At 44.3% G+C, this 15448-nt stretch overlaps 1 protein-coding gene across 3 annotated transcripts in view; it reads right to left on the bottom strand.

Moving 5' to 3' along the window:
- The window catches only part of ABCA1 (ATP binding cassette subfamily A member 1), a 163466-nt gene that overhangs the window by 66822 nt on the left and 81196 nt on the right, over positions 1-15448 (bottom strand). For all 3 annotated transcript variants that reach the window (XM_059411157.1, XM_059411156.1, XM_059411154.1), the window contains exons 6-7: positions 7841-7962; positions 5393-5569 (exon numbers count right to left, since the gene is read on the bottom strand). In XM_059411157.1, coding sequence (XP_059267140.1) covers positions 5393-5569; positions 7841-7962 — 299 coding nt within the window. The remainder of the gene's footprint in view (positions 1-5392; positions 5570-7840; positions 7963-15448) is intronic.

The following is a 15448-nucleotide window of genomic DNA, read 5'->3' as shown; positions in this document are numbered from 1 at the left end:
AATAATGACTTTGTTTCATCCTTCTCTGTCTGTTCCTTCAATCTACACAGAGCCCAGCTGTGAGATCACTGTTCTTCTGGGGACCTCAGGGCACCACTCACTTTACTTCCTTTGTCCCGTGAAATGAGTTCTGCCTTTGCAAGAATATGCTGCCTGCACCAGAAGACATGTGAAGGGAGCGCTTTGTTCCACAGAAACTGAACTTTCCCTTTTAGGGTAAAGGTATCCAGAGAGGTCAAGGCAATCTAACCACATGGTTGTGCAGTCCCCAAATTGTTATTAAAATGAAGATAAGTTCATATGCCTGTCCTTCCTAACTCAAGAATCAGACACTGTTTGCCCCACCTCAGGGATCAGACACCATTTTTACATCACTGCGACAACGGTGAGCCAAGACGAGAACCCAAGCTTAGCTAACCCCTTGCTCTTTCCAGCCTTCCAGTGTCCCATGCTGGCAAAGATTGGTGTCAGGGAGCTGCAGAGGGCTCATCAGGAAAACTGGGATGGAAAGACAGCCCTCAGTCTACAGACCCAGCACCTGTGAAGAATTCCTCAAATTCCCAAAGCCTGAAAGTTGGTTCCCAGTGCCCATGAACTCCATGAACATTTGTCTGCCCTGAGTAGGACCTGGTACAAAGCAGAACCACAGTAAATCTTCCTTTGTTGGCGAACATCTCATGTCTTGTTCAGAGACGTTCTACTTCCCAAAGTCACTGCTGCCTTCGGTTTGCGCATTAAAAACTCTAGTGGGGGCGGGGGAAAGTTCAGTTTCTGTGGAACAAAGTGCTCCCTTCACATGTCTTCTGGTGCACCTGGAGAGAATCCAGGTGGCTCAGATGGTTAAGGGTCTGCCTTCAGCTGAGGTCATGATCTCAGGGTCCTGGGATCAAGCCCCACACTGGGCTCCCTGCTCATCGGGAAGCCTGCTTCCCCCTCTCTCCCTCCCTGCCTCTGCCTACTTGCGATCTCTTTCTGTCAAATACATAAATAAAATCTTAAAAAAAAAAAAAAAAAAAAACCTAGTGGGTAATGTTTATTATGTGTTGGAGTCACTCCCAGAATATGGCCAAGAAAATGTACAGAGCTGAAGAGGGACTAATAAAAAGCCAAGAGCACTGAGGAAACATTTCAAAGCCATAATGAAATATACCTTTCAGTAAAAGACATTAGTGGCAGCATGAGTGCCCTCCCCAAAGCAGTCCAGGTCCTAGTCCCTGGCACCTGAGTATGTTAAATCACATGGTAAAATGCACTTTATAGATATCATTAAATGTGTAGGCTTTCAAATAGGGAGATGATTCTAGATTATCTAGATGAGTCCAATCTAATCACGTGAGCCCATATAGGCAGAAGACTTCCTCTGGCTAGAAACAGAGAGATATGGCAGAAGGAAAAGAGAAAAACTTAAAGCATGAGAGTCTTGACCCAGCGTCCCTGGAGAGAATCCACATGAAAATCATGAGAAGAAATGCTGGAAGCCTCTAGGAGCAAAGACCAGCCTCTAGCTGACGTCCAGGTAGGAAACAGGAGACCAGTCGTACAACTGCAAGAAACTGAATTCAGCTAACAACCTGAATGAGCTCAGAAGCAGATGTATCCTCAGAGCCTCTAAAAAGGAATACAGTGCTATAAAGCTTCTGGTTTCAGTCTCTTGACACTCTAAGGAGTAGACCCAAGGGAAACACACACTGTGCCCCAGACTTCTGGCCTACAGGATTATGAAATAATAAATTCATGTTACTCTAAGCTGCTAAGTGTATGGTTATTTGTTACAGCAACAATAAGAAACCAACACTATGAGCAAGGACCTTGACGAGAGAAGCAAACAAATCCCTCTGGCCAGAATTTGCTAGTCCCCTGTCATGGCTCATTCTCACAGTCCAAAACAGATTGGAGGTTACTGGAGGACAGCAGAGAGAGGTCTCCCCATGAAGATGACTCCACTGTCTGGGAAAGGTAGGTGCTGCTTCAAGAAGGACATGCAAAGAAAGCAAAGGGAAGTTCACCTGCCCCAACCAACTAACAGCCAAATCCACCTTGCTGAGCAGTGAGGCAAAAGAGTCACTGTTAATAGCCACGATCCCCTCCTAGAGGCTGTTAAGTTAACAGTACAAGTACTATGAACATTAAGTCTCCCTTCACAAATGCATTTAACCTGGAGATAATATTTCATATATTGACCTATCCTTGTACTCCTCAAAGCCATCCTTGTGAGGATCTCAGCTGAGTTCAGCTCCCAGAACATACCTGACACATAATGAATTTAACATAGTTCAATAAATGAATATGTTTTTAAATTAAAAGGAGAATGCCTAATGGAAATCACTATTAATCCCAGAGAACTTTAAGGATGCAGTAACATTCTGACATCCGGTATTAATTTTCATGCAAGGTATAAATAATTGAGGTGTACACATAAACAAGAATCCAAAGGGTAAGCAGCCTTGACAACATCTAGACAAAGAATAAAATTTTTCACATTGGGGAGGGTATGTGCTATGGTAAGTGCTATGAAATGTATAAGCCTGATGACTCACAGACCTGTACTCCTGGGGCAAACAGTATATTGTATGTTAATAAAAATTTTAAAAAAGAATAGAATTTTTCACTGAAATATTCTTCAGAACTACTTTGCTTGGCACGACTGAGTCCTAACACAGAAGAAAATTTCTATCTGGCCAGCAATTGCTTTCAGCATGAAAATATTTCTATTGATGACTAACTTCTGTTTATTGAACACCTTACATATGTCAGTCCCCTTGTCATGCTCTTCGTATGCATGACCAATAATGACAAAGGATAAAGTGTATATAATCTGTATGTAAAAGAAAAAGAAACTGAGGCTCACTCACACTCAAGTTATCTAAGGTCACACAGCTGGTAAAACTGCTGATGCAATGTTTGAATCCAGACACAGCTGACCCCAAGCCCATGGCCCTTCCCCTCTGCCACACTTCCCCCCAAATTGTCAAAACACTGTCATCCAGAGGTCAGCAGGAGACAGAGGCAGCACAGGAGAAAGAGAATACACTTGGCTGAAAAACAGAAAAACACCCACGCTAACCAAAAAAAAAAAAAAAGAGAGAGAGAGAGAAAGAGAAATATTTCAAAACATGTCTTTACTGAAAATCCACTTCTAGGACAGAAACACACACTGACACCCCAGTTTCTCTCCCCACGACTCTGCACCATCCATCTGGTTGCAGCTCTTAAGTGTTTCTCAGTGTCATTAACTGCCCATTGCCAACAATGTCGCATGTCACATTCATCTAACATCGAAAATGTTGAAATGTCAACCAAGCGGCAGGAGTAACAGGCTGTTTACTATAAATCAAGTATCAATCCCAGTGCTCCAATTAAGGCCCCATTTAACTCGATAAATAAAAGTCACATTTTAAAATGTTTGGAAGTCATTTCATCCCAAAGGTATCCTTTAAAAATCACCTTACACAGAACAATTCTGACCACTCACTACATTCTAATTCAAGAGCCTCATTTTCTGACTTTATGGAGAGAGAGATCTCAGCAACAGCAGATGGACAGGAGCAGAACTGGAGATGCTCTCTGTGCCCAAGAAATGTGCAAAAAGCATATGGTAGCCACCTTCATACCCAGTTGTGAACCAAATGATCTACAAGGCGTAACCACAACAAGATAGGCTACGATGTAGCTGACAGTTTTGATGGTGCATTTCCACATACAGTGTCATGCTAACCCGCCCAACCAGGAGGAGTGATCATCGGGCTGAAACCTAAGCTGCTGACCATCAGATCATGAAGGCTACACTGTCACTCTACTTGGAGGGCAATTCATACATTATATGAGTGGAGGGATTTTCTGGGTTGTGCACACAGTAAGTAGTTATTAATTAAACAGAAATGAAACAATGAATGGGCACCAATATAAATTATTATGTCTTTTAAAAGCACCCCTACTGGGGCGCCTGGGTGGCTCAGTGGGTTAAGCCGCTGCCTTCGGCTCAGGTCATGATCTCAGGGTCCTGGGATCGAGCCCCGCATCAGACTCTCTGCTCAGCAGGGAGCCTGCTTCCCTCTCTCTCTCTCTCTGCCTGCCTCTCTATCTACTTGTGATCTCTCTCTGTCAAATAAATAAATAAAATCTTAAAAAAAAAAAAATAAAAAAAATAAAAGCACCCCTACTTCCAAAATTTGCATCATTCTGGCTGAAAGGATGAACATTTCTGTCTTATAGATAAATAAAGCAAAAATAACTAAACCTGTACAAGGAAATGGTTGACCATTTCTAATAACCTTTGGCCCTCTGTGTCACACAACCCAAAAAGTGCCAACAGGCTGCATATGTCTACATCAATGAGCTCGGGTAGCCACTTGGACCAGTATTCTGGAAGTGCAAACCTTATCTCCATTCAGAAATACAGATCTTATTTGAAATTATACCAGAGAAACATTAACCAATAGAATCACAGACCACTGAACAAAGCAACTCAGTATTTTTTTTTTTAACTGAAACAGAAAATGCTACTTCTGAAATAAAACAAAAACAATCTTGGGCACTAGGCCTCAACCCTTTATAGTGACTAATTCACCATCAACCCTACCACAGAAAATCCCAAGAACTCACAGAGTTCTATTACCTTCATATCAGGCAAAAGCTGCACCATCATAGAGTCAAGTAGGATACAAGAACTTCTTGATGGTCACTAGTGTATAAATGGCAGGAGATGTTTCTAACGTCGCTTTCTAGGGTATGATCCAGCCACAGCATCCAAAAACTGGACATTCTTAATATACCTGGGATAATGGATCTCTCTAGAAAGAAATCATGTTCCACAAAGTCCCAAAGGTTTCTGATTTCTTTTTATTATAATGAGAAACGTCTTTTTCCAGGCACATCCTTCTTCTGTGGAAAGACACAACCAGGGTCTTTCCCTGGTTTTAAGAGAACCTACTGACAAATCAGAGTGCTATCTGGTAAGAAGGAGACCAGAACACCAAATGCTAAATGCTGTTGTTGGAGAGGTATGTCAACTAGAGCTCTCAGAAAATCCAAAGAAATATACCCATTCTGGAACTATACTCAACCCTAAATTTAAAAATTTAATATTTAAAAAAATTAAATATTTAAATATTAAAAAATAAAATAAAATAAAAAACAGGTCTTCTCTGAAATAGTCACAAAGGACCTTACGCTTAGACTCAAAGCCATACCCAACTCACTCTTCCCACCTTGACCCTTTGGGAAAAGTCCCAGAGGTTTCAAAGAACACGATACCACTGAGCTAAATCACCTCTCAAACTCCCAGCCAGCACTAAGTTCCTACAAAAAAAACAAAGTTATATTATCCAGGGAAAATGTTCACATTCCAAAAGCACGAGTGTTTGAAGCTTCTCCACGAGGCAGGCCTACTCACCAGGATGGGCTTCAGGATGTCCATGTTGGAATGGAGCACTTGCTCTGCTGCATCTAGTTTCTCGCTTGGCAAGCTGCAAAGCTTGGAAAGTTCTTGTTCACCAAGCTGAATCACCTCCTCAAATTCTGATCCACTGCATAGATCGGTCAGATGTAACTGGTAGCCTTGCAAAAATACCTGGAAGCAAAGAAAGACAAGCAAAACCGGGTTACAAAGACGGGAGGCAGGGTCAATACAGCTTTGAAGAATGGACACTGTCACAATAGTGCAATGCATCAGATCTCTTTACGGACCTTTGGAATGTATCAAGGCACAATTTGACAGGAAACCTAAAATCTGAATGTTGTATTTGACTCATCATCTCCCACACTCTTGTCCTTATGAAGGAAAATCCTGATTCCAACTCTTTTTCTCAAAAGAATGGGACACATGATTCAGGAAATAGGAATTGTAAGTCTAAACTCCTGAAACCATTTTAATTATTTTATTAGAGAAAAACATTCTCATTATTTTGGAACTTGTGATATGTTAAACTGGGGTTGGGCTGAATTATGGGGACAAAAAAGCATTCATACTATTTACTTACAGGGATAGATATTTCACAGATGCAGAAAACTATGTTGAAGCAATTTTAGAATTTGGAACTCTTCCTTTGTCTGCCCCAGAGCAGAGTATGAGAAATCCAAGCCTCTCATGAAAAGGCCTCATTAAAGGCCAACTGTAAATCATTCTTACGCATTCATTATACCAGACCTCCTAGAGAGCCTCTCCTTGGCCATATTTTGTCTACTTAATTAGCTTTCCTGGGCCTAACCGATGGCACCTCTTCATACATGGTCCTTCCTGCCCATGAAACAGCAAATTCTGTAAGAGGGGCTTGCTTTTCTTGCTCACGTTGAGTCCATAATACTGAAACATTATCGACAGTAAATACCTGTGGAATGAACGGATGATGCAGATTCTGCATTACTCCATTATTACCTCCCCCTGTTAATTTAAATTAGTGTAGCTTGACCTCCTTGCAGTACAACCCAGTGTGAGTGATGGACCAAAGCCGCTGCAGGCCTGTGTAGCTTTCTAACACTGCAGAGCACTGGGCCTGCCATGGTTTCCATGAAGTTTTCACCTACTACCAGACATGCAAGTGCCCTTCAGTTTTACTCCTTTCCCCAAGCAGTCCTTGCTGTTAGCCTACCTTCAGTATCTGGGTCTGAGGGCGTGGACTACAGAGAGACCCTAAAACCATGCGAGGACAACCTCCACACTTAGGACGCCCCTCATTTTAAACTGATCTGATGTGGCAGATACAAAATTGGCAGGGAGAAATGGAAATTGTGCTAAATGCAACTGTTTTCATAAGCCTGCTGTCTTTGGCCCATCTCCCAACCATACAACTGGTAAATACAAAGCATATTTTCCTAGTTTCATAAGGGCAAAGCAGTAAGCACATTTTTCTAATTTTAAAAATTCTACATCATGTAAAGCAAGGATCTTATTTTCAGGCACAAACATTTCCACTACTTCTGCTTACTGTAAAGATAAGCTAGTGTGTAGATATTAGATAGGGTAAAGAAGCAGGGCCCTTTTCTGCCAAAGAATAAACTTGGGAAGCTTCTCAGAAAATCAATAACCATACAACCTGGGTCTGCTACTCACTGCACAGGAGCTCTATGATATTTAATTATGCCAAAGGAAGTTTTCTAAGAATCTACGATTAAAATTCTATATAAACACCAATATTACTTCCTGGCTTTACAAATTAAGGGAAAAACATTTTTTTCTCCTTATATAATTTTCTTATCCATCCTTAAAGGAAGCATGAAGTTTTTTAAATCTCCTGTCTTAGGTTTTTTTTTTTTTTTTTAAAGATTTTATTTATTTACTGACAGAGATCACAAGTAGGCAGAGAGGCAGGCAGAGAGAGAGAGAGGGGGTAAGCAGGCTCCCTGCTGAGCAGAGAGCCCGATGCGGGGCTCGATCCCAGGACCCTGGGATCATGACCTGAGCTGAAGGCAGAGGCTTTAACCCACTGAGCCACCCAGGCGCCCCTCCTGTCTTAGGTTTTATAGACAGCTGCTCTGTTCAATAATCCTCAACTCTGGTTATAGTCTGAGAATTGTGAAAAATTTTTAAAAATGCTTAATTCATCTTAACTTAAATTCACCTCCCCCCTTTCTAGGGGAAAGATATCAACAAATGCCAGTTGACAGGCAGGAAATCAGTGTATTTCAACCAGCTGGTCCACGACCCCAGGTTGCACATTCCACTCTCTGAATGCTTTGGCAATGCCACCCTGAACAGAGAAGTAAAAATGGGTAAGCGGAACTTGAGTTAATAACCTCCTTCAGCACCATAACCAAAACAGGGGCTGATTCATTTCTTTCCAGACACTCTTAAACAATATAACTTCCATCAGCCCCACGGAGGAAGCTGAACATCGCAGCTTACCTTGTGAAGACTGACATTGGCCACCTGTATTTTGTCCACGGTAGGCCTTGGCAGAGAAAGGTTGTAAGTCAGGAATCCAGAGAATGTTTCATTGTCCACCAGGAAATCCTGAAGCTTCAAGCCTGTCGAGAAAAGTATTTTATTTTCATTTAATAAGTTAAAAAAAAAAAGAAAGAAAGTTAGGACAATGAGGCAGTTGGAGAAAACATCTTAATATTGACGGTCTCGTTTTAAACCAGTTGATAACCACAGGCTTCTGGCTGAAACATACAGAAAAAGGACAGGAGCTTTGCCCTACAGGAGAGACGAAAAGTGTGCTTTCTATAGATTAACAGAACCAACTCCGAGTGTGCTCCTAGACTCAAACAGTGTGAACACTTACACAGCCTTTCCTTCTTTTCGAGGAAAAAGCCAAACCTTTTTTTTTTATATATAAGATTTTATTTATTTATTTGACAGACAGATCACAAGTAGGCAGAGAGGCAGGCAGAGGGAGAGGAACGGAAGCAGGCTCCTCGCTGAGCAGAGAGCCCGATGCGGGGTTCGATCCCAGGACCCTGAGATCATGATCTGAGCCAAAGGCAGAGGCTTTAAACCCACTGAGCCACCCAGGCGCCCCAAAAGCCAAACCTTTTAAGTGATCTCACCCATCCCATCTGAGATTTGTGAACTTAACCCTACTACTCCTGTCTCCCACATGCCACCTCAGCTAAACACCGGAGCTACTTAAAGCCTTAGACCCACAAACCCCGGAAGGCTGATCTTCCTCTTGATGCAGAACAGTGGTTCTCAAACTTGTAGAGTGGACAACAGAATCATCTAAAGGCTTGTTAAAACAGATTTTCTGCCTCCACTCCCAGAGTTTCTGAATCAGCCAGCCTGGGATGAGACCAGAGAATCACATTTCCAAGGAGCTCCCAGGTGATGCAGATGATGCCAGTCTGGGACCCACACTTTGAGAACCATTGGAGGAGAGTGTTACGCATATCAAAGCACTCTCACGGATGTGATCTCACTTTAATTTCAACCGTGAAACACATGATACAAAGCTCCAAAGCCCAGGTCTGCTAGATTTTAAGAAAACACAAGCATATATTTAAAAATCAACCCACCTAAATGACTCGATGGCTGCAGGATTTCATAAAGAATCTCTTTAAAAATAAAGCCTCCAGGTACATTCCAGGGTAATGAAGCAGAAAGAGCATGGGCCAGAAATCCAGAATTTTAGTCCCCGGAGTTGGGAGTCTATGACTAGCGGTGTCATTTGGTCATTTCATATCCTCTTTCTGAACCTCAGCTTCTCCAAAATGAGAGGTTTCTGACCAGATGTTAGGTGGGAGTCCCCTCACTCTGAAATGCTACCATTTTCCCTGCTCTCTTTCATTTGACTGTCGACTTCTTCTTCTGCCCCACCCTCTTAATAACCCAACTTCTTTCAATAAAGAGAAAACCAGTCCACCCTTTCCTTGTGACTAGGCAAGGCTCATTTGCAAACGGCAGCCCACAGACCCAGGCACTAACAGACCTCTAGGGGGGCAAACCTTACAAACCCAATCATTTAACTGAAGCAAAATAGAGGGTTGATCTGAAATGGAGCTACAGTATGAGGCTTAAAGAGGACAGGAATTAATCCTGGGGGTGAGGGGGGGGGGGTCACGTGCATAGATAAAGCAGAAGGAGGGCACAAATGCCCAACCAGACTCTCATCTTTGCTGTCAGATCCAGGCATGTTCTCAAGCAAACTTGAACAATTTAGAGCTATTAGAAAGGGTAAGTTAAGCATGATTCACACCTATAAAGAAATGACTGTCTGGTTACACCTGACATACTAACACCTGGTATTCCTCACGACAATTTCAAGAAGCTATTCCTTGCCCAGTTAGTGTCCCTCCTCAGAAGATGTCCTCCTACACATGAACACCAGCCTGGTGGTAGCCATCATACAGGACACTATACTCTTACTGCAGCACTCACTCCTATAATCGCCAAACCTCAAGGCACCTAAGATTCACTTAGGGGGCATACTAAAATGCTGTTTCTTGGACCCAATTCCCAGAGACTCTAAAATAGTGGGTCAGGAGTGGGGGAAGGACATTATGAGAAGGAAAGGAAAAGTGAATTGGGGAAAATCAGAGGGGGAGATGAACCATGACAGACTGTGGACTCCGAGAAACAAACTGAGGGTTTTGGAAGGAAGTGGGTTGGGGGGTTGGGTTAGCCTGGTGGTGGGTATTAAGGAGGGCATGTATTACATGGAGCACTGGGTGTGGTGCATAAACAATGAATCTTGGAACACTGAAAAACTAAAATTAAAGTTTTTAAAAAGTACAAAAAAAAGAGACTACATTTTAATAAGCATTCCTTATACTCCTAATCCAGAGAGGCTGGGGACCACACTTTAAGGAATGTTTTTTTTTTATTTCCATATTATCTCCACTAAACTCTGCCTCTGAGATACATAATATGTGTATGTGGGTTGGTTTGTTTGTTTTTAAGCAAACAACATGGGGCTTGAACCAACACAGGGCTTGAACTCACAACCCCGAGATCAAGAGCCACCTGCTCTATGGACTGAGCCAGCCAGCTGCCCCCAGGATATGTGTTTTACCTTTGTATCCCTGTGCCCAGATCAAAGCCTGGCAATGAATTACTGGTCATTACAAAGAATGATGGCTAGATCATAAATACCAGGAGGTAAGATCAGGGCTGGGAAGATTCGAGAAGTATCTCAGCAGTATCAGATTTTCTTTCAGTCGAGTAGGACCAAGAAGGGCCCAGAGATATCAGGACAATCCCCAGGCTACAACCCAGGAGTAAACAGGATCCCTTTGTTATATTCCCAGGGACACAAAGTAACAGCCAGGTGTTTACCCCAATCATAGCTTTCAAGAAGGAAGGTAGGAAATCTGGTGGCTTCAAGTGAAGCCCGGCATGAAAAGCCAGACACTGACCACTGTGGAACAATGGGAAAAACAACACAATGGGAGTCAGTAGAGCTGGGATCTGTATCCATTTATTCGCCAGGACATTTCACCCAAACTGTGCCTCCACTGCCTTGCTCTATAAAATAAGGGGTGAAATAAAGACATCTCTGAGCCCCAGATAGAACAGAATACACACATGAGTTGGCCCTCCTCAGCCACGGGGACCACCAATTCCTCCCGAGTGTGAAAAGCCGGAGCCGAACGTGCACACTGTGCTCGGGAACTTCGGGTCAGCCTCCTTGCTCCACAGCAGGACTGCTGAAGTGTGGCAGGACGACCCAGCCTGCACTTGCAGTGGGTCGAGGTCATGACACTCTTGAGACCAGCAAGTAGACTCAGTGTGTTTATAAGACTCTTCTGCTATGTCAACAGGCTCTGAGGATGAGAACAGCTGGGTGTGATCAAACTCAAACCGCCTATCAGTGACACCCCCGGGTGACACAGAAGAACCAAGAGGCGGACCTAAAAGTCAACAACCCTTGGCAGTGCATGTGCACAGGGTGATGAGATCGCTGGGTGGGGGAGCAGCAGGGCGGGCCAAAGATCCCTGGCTACCAAGGAGTATGTTCTGGTCACGTGCGTACCACACACGTGGACCTAGATTCACATACCACCGCCAACAGCTATAGCCAGCATGGACAAAGAAAGGCAATGTAGGGCAGTGCACTGCTTCTCAACCTTGGCTCGTGTTACAACAACTCCAATGCCCAGGCCACAGCCCCTGACATCAAATGAGAACCTCCGGAGCTGATACCCACGTATCAGAATTTTACAACTTCCCAGGTGACTGTAGTGGAGTTTGAGAAACAGTGAAGTGGTATAAAGATCAGGGATGTGGGACCAGGAAAACCTAACTTTGACACTAGACCCTGCCATTTACTGACTGTGGCTTTGAGAATGCATTTTGCCTTCCTGAGACCAACTTTTCTCACCTAAGAGGCAAGGATAACAGTATCCCCACCTTCCCAAGATGGAAAGATTGGAGATCGTCGTCGGTAAAGCATGAATAGTGAAAAACTGGCTCCTGGCACATGCTCAAAAAATGGTGATAATTTTTCGATTATTGAGAAGGGTTTCTTTCACTGAACTTTACCAATGTACCAAAGTGAAGTGTAATGAGAAGGTGAGGACACAGTTCTTGCCCTCAAGGAACTTTCAAGACTGATAAGCGAGATGAAGAAACCGTCAGTAAAGGACGAGGAGAAATGAAGAAGACAGGTCAGGCAAGGGACCAAGATGAGGCTTGTCTGTAAGTGCTTGGAGGGAGGGGGGGAATTGGCTGAAGCCAAATTCTGGAAAAGGACAAGGGGCCAAAAATCTCTTGAGGTTGTGGCTGGGGAGATCTCTCAGCATGGCAGAGCCAGGACACCCTGTAGTTGTAGTGCTCTATTCATACTAGGTGCCCATAAATGTTCTTCCACGAATAAATAAATCAACAAGCAGATAAACATACAGATGATTCCTCAATACCTAAGATATGGGGAGTAAAATGGGTGAGGGAAGACCAAGGAGTATAGTGGGGGCCAGAATGGGGTGGCTTTGTACCTCTGGTCTCCATTTTCTCTATTATATAGCTGGCAGGAAAATGAGTGGAGAAGCCAAGAATATAAAGAAATTCAAATGTCTAAATGTAGCTAATTCCTACCCACACACACCCCTTTTTTAATGACTTGGTCCATGAGTCATCTCCTCCAGGAAGCCTGCCCAGACTTTCCCACCCTCAAGCTGGGTTAGGAGGTCCTTTGTGTTCTAATAGCCTCCTTTACTTCCCTCAAACAGCACACAGATGGAGCTACCCTTGTCTAGGCACACAGCTTTTTGCCAGAAGAGGGGCACATGGGTATCTGAGTGGGTTAAGCATCTGACTCTTGGTTTCGGCTCAGATCATGATCTCAGGGTCAAGAGATCGAGCCCAGTGTAGGGCTCCGTGCTCAGTGTGGAGTCTGCTTGAGATTCTCTCTCTCCCTCTGCTCCCCCTGCTCATTCTCTCTCTCTCTCTCACTCTCTCTCAGATAAATAAATAAACAAATAATTTTTTTTTTTTTTAATATCTCGAGGGCCAGGACTTTGTCATTTCAAAGTACAATAGTGCCCAGCCCAGAGGAGGCACCAGAAGATCCAAATTCAAGTCCTGGTTTTGCTCTTTCCTAAGTGTGGAGCCATGAACCTTGCTTTTCCCCTTTCCTTTATCTCTCTGGGCCTCAGTGTCCTCTGATGTGAAATGGAGCCAACACCACTGACAAGCTGTTGTGAAAACCAAGATCAAGAATGGGAAAGCAGGGGCGCCTGGGTGGCTCAGTGGGTTAAGCTGCTGCCTTCGGCTCGGGTCATGATCTCAGGGTCCTGGGATCGAGTCCCGCGCCGGGCTCTCTGCTCAGCAGGGAGCCTGCTTCCCTATCTCTCTCTCTCTCTCTGGCTGCCTCTCCGTCTACTTGTGATTTCTCTCTGTCCAATTAATAAATAAAAGCTTTAAAAAAAAAAAAAAAAGAATGGGAAAGCACTCTTTTCAGAGGGAAAGAGCTGATGACCCTCAAGAGTTTACACTGGAAACTGAGAAGGGGTAGATACTTGCCACAGAGCACGGTCATCACGGAGCTGGACTGGTAAATTCAACATGAGTCCCTGCTGCCCACAGAGAAGACTCAGAGTCACTATCTATCAAAAGGCCAAGAGCGCTTTCCTGATGCAATCTCTCCAATATGGACCAAAATACCCCACCCTTGCAACTCAGCCTCCTTGGTCCCACCTGGAGGAGCAAACCGTGGCCTCTCTATTCCCCAGGTGCTTGCATGCAGGAAGGTAGGGCAAAGGAAAGAAGAAGAATAAAAAAAAAAAAAAACCAATTCAGGATCTTGGAGTCTAAAGAACAAAACAAGTGAAACGTGTGTTTGTGGGCTGAGCAAGAACAGGGCAGATTCCTCAGTTTCTTGCCAATCCTCTGGGCCAGGCCTCACTGACCAAGCTAAGGAAACACTTCCACTGCAGCCAGGAGAGAGGCCCTGCACCCAGCAAATGCTTTCGCGGCCACTTAGCATGGTTTCTGCTCCTCTCCCGCCCAGCAGAGGACCGGGAAGGAGGGGGAGGGCCCGAGCGGAAGAGGGAGGGCTAGCAGGAAGGCAGAGGAGGGAAGCCCTCCGCAGAGCCGGCTGGGGTTACTCTCGGTCAGTGCCCTCCAGTCCCCAGCTCAAGTTTCAAGATCCCTGTAGTCTCTTTTGTTCAACATGAAAAAGAACCACAGCAATCAGCAGCTTGAGAAGTGGGTGGAGGAGGCAGAAGGAAAAAAAAAGACTTAGAAAGTGAGCACAGCGGCATCCAAGGCCCAGATACTTTTTTTTTTTTTAAGATTATTTATTTATTTATTTGACAGAGAGAGAGATCACAAGTAGGCAGAGAGGCAGGCAGAGAGACAGGAGGAAGCAGGCTCCCCACCCAGCAGAGAGCCCGATATACCAGGACCCTGGAATCATGACCCAAGCCAAAGGCAGAGGCTTTAACCCACTGAGCCACCCAGGTACCCCATAGATACTTTTCTTAAAAGGATCCCAGGAGGGTCTCCCAGCCCTAATCCTGTCAATTGGGCAATGGCCTGGAGGGGACCAGGCTGGATTCTAACTCATGGCTTTACTCAGCCTAAGTTTGTACGGCCATGCAAACAAAACCTTAAAACATTTCTCTGCTACACAAGGGCTAGTAACAAGCACACTCAGGTGTTTTCGTTAGGGTTTTTCTTTTTTTTTTTTCCTGATATTAGGCCTCTACTTTCTTCTACAAGGATAGCTACCTGCAGCTTCCTTGAGATGGCTGGACCCTCCTCTCTGGGAAGATTGGGGCTTCTCTGGGAATATGGGGGCTCTGGGCAGTAGAGTGAGACAGAGTGAGTGACTGCTCCCTACGTGACTCCTTAGGACAAGTGAGAGGGGGCCAGGAGCTTGGGGTGTATACAGCCTCAGAACCTCTCTGCTTTGGGGTTTGGGGCTCCCAACACAGCAGATTTCTTCACTTCAGTGAGGGCTTGCTGAGGGGATAACCTAGGCATAACCAAACAGTCTCAGGTTCTGGAGTCCAGCTAACCTGGTTCAAACCACAGTTCTAGAATTTTCCAGTCATGGAGCCTTGGAGAGGTTTACCTTTACTAGGAGCCCAGGTTATTTTAAACAAGTACAAAGTCACAGATGACAATTATGTGAAGGGGTCCCAAGAGAAACCAGAATATTCAGGGTTATGCTCCCTGAACCCTCTGCAGCAAGTGCCAGGGAAGCTGGACTCTCCTCCTGAGACCAACATAAGTACTCTAACCCTACAAAACATATATTCCTTGGGGCGCCTGGGTGGCTCAGTGTGTTAAGCCGCTGCCTTCGGCTCAGGTCATGATCTCAGGGTCTTGGGATCGAGTTCCGCATCGGGCTCTCTGCTCAGCAGGGAGCCTGCTCCCCTTCCTCTCTCTCTGCCTGCCTCTCTGCCTACTTGTGATCCCTGTCTGTCAAATAAATAAATAAAATCTTTAAAAAAAAAATATATATATATATATATATATATATATATTCCTTAAAGTATTTTACACATAGGGTTAGCTTGTATTAATTCAACAAACTACGGAATGGCTACTGAACCCAAAACACTAGTA

This window comes from Mustela nigripes, chromosome 9, assembly GCF_022355385.1.
Source record: "Mustela nigripes isolate SB6536 chromosome 9, MUSNIG.SB6536, whole genome shotgun sequence".
NCBI classification, from domain to species: domain Eukaryota; kingdom Metazoa; phylum Chordata; class Mammalia; order Carnivora; family Mustelidae; genus Mustela; species Mustela nigripes.
This window is presented reverse-complemented; position numbering and strand designations above follow the sequence as displayed.